The sequence below is a fragment of the Asparagus officinalis genome, chromosome 1 (assembly GCF_001876935.1).
Source record: "Asparagus officinalis chromosome 1, Aspof.V1, whole genome shotgun sequence".
Lineage (NCBI taxonomy): Eukaryota > Viridiplantae > Streptophyta > Magnoliopsida > Asparagales > Asparagaceae > Asparagus > Asparagus officinalis.
The window spans coordinates 114,167,991-114,172,682 of NC_033794.1; the positions used below are offsets into that span (position 1 = coordinate 114,167,991).

The following is a 4,692-nucleotide window of genomic DNA, read 5'->3' on the forward strand; positions in this document are numbered from 1 at the left end:
GGGTGTGTTTTGAATTTTGAATTTTGAGTGTGGTATGGATATAGGGGGAATTTTTGTGGATGACGACATGACAAACTGCTATAATTTGATTGGTCCAGCTTGGATTTATTGTTCATAGATACTATTCATCGGTTTTGTATTCATTATAACAGTAGTAGATAAACTCTCTTGGATCATGTGCAGCAAGCTCACAGTTGGGAGTCATTGTTGGAGAGCTCTTGAGAGGTAAGACCTCTCAAGACATGACCCACCATATTCAATGTCGCATCACCCTCCTAACTAATGTTGATCTCCAACAAACTCCTAGTTAGGAGCTCCAATAATATCAAAAAAACCATCTTCTATTTTAGTTTTGTTACACATTACTTTCAATTATATTTAAACCTCATTTATTTAATCTCAAAAAAACTCCTAATCATGCCAATTTTTTAAATCTCAACGGCTAATCAATTTTGAAAAATCACCAACGGCTTTTTTTTAACAACTATTTTCAACTTGGGTTTTGGGTTCAAAAATAGGATTTTTTTGTAAAAAAAAAATTAATGGTTGGGAGCTCCCAAGCGCTCTACAAATTTGTGGAGCGCTTGGGAGCTCGGTGGCACGAGCTCCCAGGCTCCGTGACACACAAACCCAAGGATAAACATTAGGAGCTTGCTGGGCCGTCGGCAGTAGGCTCACACTACCACCTCAGCGTTGAGAGCTAGGGTGAGAGCCTGCAGCACATTCTCTTATAGCTGGACAATAAAAAATGTTGATGTATCCGAGTTTATCACGCTTAGTAAACCTAAGGACAAATAATCTGTCATTTTCTTAAAGTGAACATACACTACTGTGTTTTTTAAGACCGTCCAACATATAATGTTCTTTATTTTTATAATATTTTTATGACAAACAGACAAACAATATTTTATGGTGAGTGATGTCAGTCCTGCGATCTTAGGGGAGATGCATACTTCATAAAATATGAACTTTTATTCATATTGGATATTAATTTTTTATTATTTTCATGACAAACGGACCAAACATTTTCTATTTGATTTCAATGAAAACACGGATAACCAAATATTAGCTAAAGAGAACCATCAAAAGTCATCTCATTTGGTTTGACTTCTCATGCTATTGGTCTCTTTATGTTCTTAACTAAAAGTTAAAAAGGGTAAATTTGAAGAAATTCTTTTTATGTTTGCCCGATTTTGAGATGACTTTCTTAAACTTTAAAGATGTTACTTACTCACCCGTAAGTTTGTGGTATTTCAAAAAATTCCCCACACAATTTAAAATTTCCAACTAGCCACTAGCAGTGTTCGATGAATTGGTAATAAGACCAAAATATTTTTTTTAAATCAACATTTAAATTATTAGATTAGATCAAAATAATTAATTAGTAATAGAAATATTAAGTTTTCTAACACTAACATTAATTAGAAAGAGAGGAGAGAGACATGATAGAACTTTTTTTAATAGACATTTTGATCAACTAGACTCACATAGTTTTTACATGCACAATTAGATTTAAGGATACTAATTAGCGAGATTATCTAACGTAACAAATTTAAGCGGTGCTAGACATTTCTTAAACTTAAGCGGGGTTTATCAAACGAAAAAGAATCATATGTAAAAATTGTGACTTTATAGAGATTAATATGCAATTACAAAGTACACTTATGCTTAAATACAACACACAGATTACCATACAAAAATTCACTAAGTTTATCTTTTTTTTTAAATTTTAATTTTACTTAAGGGGCTGTTTGTTTGCCTAAAAAAAGGGAAATCAAATAAAAGGAAACCTATTTCTAAGAAAAATAGGTTTTGGGATTGTTTGGTTGGCTAAAAAAAGAAGGAAATCAAAGAAATGGAGATGAGATGAGATGAGTTGTCACCTTATTATAGGATGATGTGAGTGATTTTTTAAGAAAACTTGTTTTGATGTTGTTTGGTTGGCGGAAAAAATAAGGAAATGAATTATAAGAAACCTATTTCTTATAATAGGTTGTTTTCTTTTGTTTGATTATTTCTTAAAAATAAGAAAATAGATGAGAATGAGATGAGTTGTCATTATATTATTGGATGATGTGACCCACACTTAAGGAAATTATTTTCCTAGCTTTTTGGGAGGAAAACAAAGAAATGAAATGTTAATGAGATGAGATGAGTTGTCACAATCTTATTGGATAATGTGAGTGATTTTTAAATATGAGATGAGATGAGTTGAGTGATGTTGTGGATGAAAATAATATTTTATTAGATATGGTGGATATGATGGACGAGTTGTTGGATGAAATTAATATTTTATTAGATGTGGTGGATGAGTTGTTGGATAAAAATAATATTTTATTAGATGTTGTGGGTGAGTTTTAGGGATGAAAATGTGTGAAATTGTACTTTTTGAGATTTCTTGGTTTTCATTTCTATTTTTTGGTTTTTTAGGAAATAACCAAACAGGCCCTAATACAATCCCTTTGTCTTGTCCAGCCAGCTTTGCTTTTGGCATGGGCCAATACTCACAAGCTCACAGCCCAAGCCCCACACGAGGACGTCCCACCAGAAAAATCAGGGTCCTTCCCACAATAATCTCTGAACTCGCTGTCCGGTCAAAATTCTCATCTCTCATTTCTTAATAGAAGTTCGTCACCGGAATCTTATTTAATTCTAGGATTAATTATATCCCTGAATCCTGTGGTACAGTGTAATTACACGTGTGACCTTGCGTGTGTATCTACGTAAACAACTCTGAAATTACTGGCTGAGGTTATACGGTTAACCCTAACTAACCCTAAAATTACTTTCGCCAATATTATGCATGTGAACTCAGCATCAAGGTATCTTGTAGATACACAAACATTAGGGTCACTCGTGTAATTACATCATACAATGAGTAACTAGATGTAATTAATCCTTAATTCTATATTAAGCCCCAAATATTCATATTTACAAAATAAACTGCAGCACTTGAAGTTGTTTTAGTAAAATCTCTAGATGGATTTGTTGCCAAAATTTTTATAGTTGTATGGTCAAATCTTAACCAATTTTGATTAGGTTACTTTAGTACCCTTCTGAAATAGGTTTCTTCTTCCTCTTCATCTCTCTTGTTCATTCTCAATCTCTCCATTGCCCTTCATAATTTCCAGTCTATTTATTTTCTTATAATTTTCGGGATCCTGAAGGCTTTAAAGCTCCCAATTTAGAGAATTTCAAGGCAACAACAATTTGAAGCAAAAAAAATTGAAGTAACACTAACAACAAAAGAAAACTTACTATCGTTAAATCTAACTGTTTAGTGTCTTAAAAACAAGTTAAGAAATCAGAGGCTAACTAGAAGCGACTAAATTAGTAGATATGTGTTTTTTCCACCCCTCCTATTGGTTCCATATTTTCCTAGCTTCAGTAATATTTTGATTTTTACTCTGAGCCAAATATTCAATCAGACCCAAAACTTCGCTTTGGTGGAAAAATAGTTGCCAAATCTCACATAATGCTATTAGTTCTATTTTATTCATGAGAAACTCACCATAAAATAATTGATCCAAGGTTATACAAGAATGTTGAATCCGGAATCATGATATTGCCTCCAAATATAGTGAAAGAAAGATCAAGAGGCTAAAAACCATTAGGAGGAAAAGAGATTTTGTACTTCATTTTACTAGTGGTGAAGTCCGTGGGTCTAACTAGACATTTAGCTCAGAAAAAGTAGGTTAATTGCATATCAGTCCCTTATATCAATCTTAATTGCCAAATAATCCCTAAATATTATTATTTGCTTATTAGTCTATTAAATCTTTAATCTTATTGCCACCTCATCCCTGTTATTATGCGCCGTTAGTAATCAGTGTTAAATATAACAGAAACTACTAGATTGCCCGTTATACCCCTACCAATATTAACTCTCACATTTATTACCCCATTTACATGGTTCCTAATAGATTTAAACCCGAACCCACTTCTCTAAAACCCAAACCCACTTTCTCTTCCTTTCCCAATGGCCCTCTACCTTCCAAAAGCCAATATTGAGCTTTTTACAATAGTTAGATTTCCTCTAAATCCTATAAAATCTTCTAAATTTGCAATGCATACTATTTCTCTTCATGCCGAGGGCAACAAGGTACTTTTACACATTGGGTTAATGTCTAACCCAATTATGGTTGGATCAGTTAACAAGAATTTCTAAGAGAAGGACCATTTGGGGAGAAAATTGAAGATCGAAGATTATTAGCCACCTAGCGATTAAGGTTGATGTAACAACAGGGGTGATGTAAGAGACTATTTAGCAATTAAGGTTGAAAGGAACTGATGTGCGATTAACCCAAAGAAATCTAAATATCTCTGAAGCTAAAAGAGTACCCGAACCGATGAGAGGGGTGCACGGAAGATATTAGCACGGTAATTTGGCCTATTAGGAGCAAGACGGTTTGAAGGCCAAATATACAAATAGCAAACACGTGAAGGTCTAATATGACAAAATCCATGAACGCCTTACATTCCCTAGATTCACTCAATTTCAGTCCATCATCATCGAAGCCCCCCTCTCTCTTGTCCTCCCCTCTCTCCTTCTAAATTCTCCCCCAAAACCCTAGCCCTAGATCAAACCAATGGGGGGTGCCGAAACCCTAGTTATGGACGGCGATCTGGGGATAGAGTTGGAGCAGCAGAGCTCGGCGACGGCGGAGGACTGGAGGAGGGCGCTGGCCACGG

At 34.5% G+C, this 4,692-nt stretch overlaps 1 protein-coding gene across 1 annotated transcript in view; it reads left to right on the forward strand.

Annotated features, from left to right (window-relative positions):
• Positions 4,488 to 4,692, forward strand: part of LOC109829068 (protease Do-like 7) — a 29,873-nt gene continuing 29,668 nt past the window's right edge. Inside the window, exon 1 of the mRNA XM_020396142.1 lies at positions 4,488 to 4,692. This exon is cut by the window's right edge and continues 96 nt beyond it. Within this exon, the coding sequence (XP_020251731.1) occupies positions 4,590 to 4,692 (103 nt within the window). The 5' untranslated portion in view covers positions 4,488 to 4,589.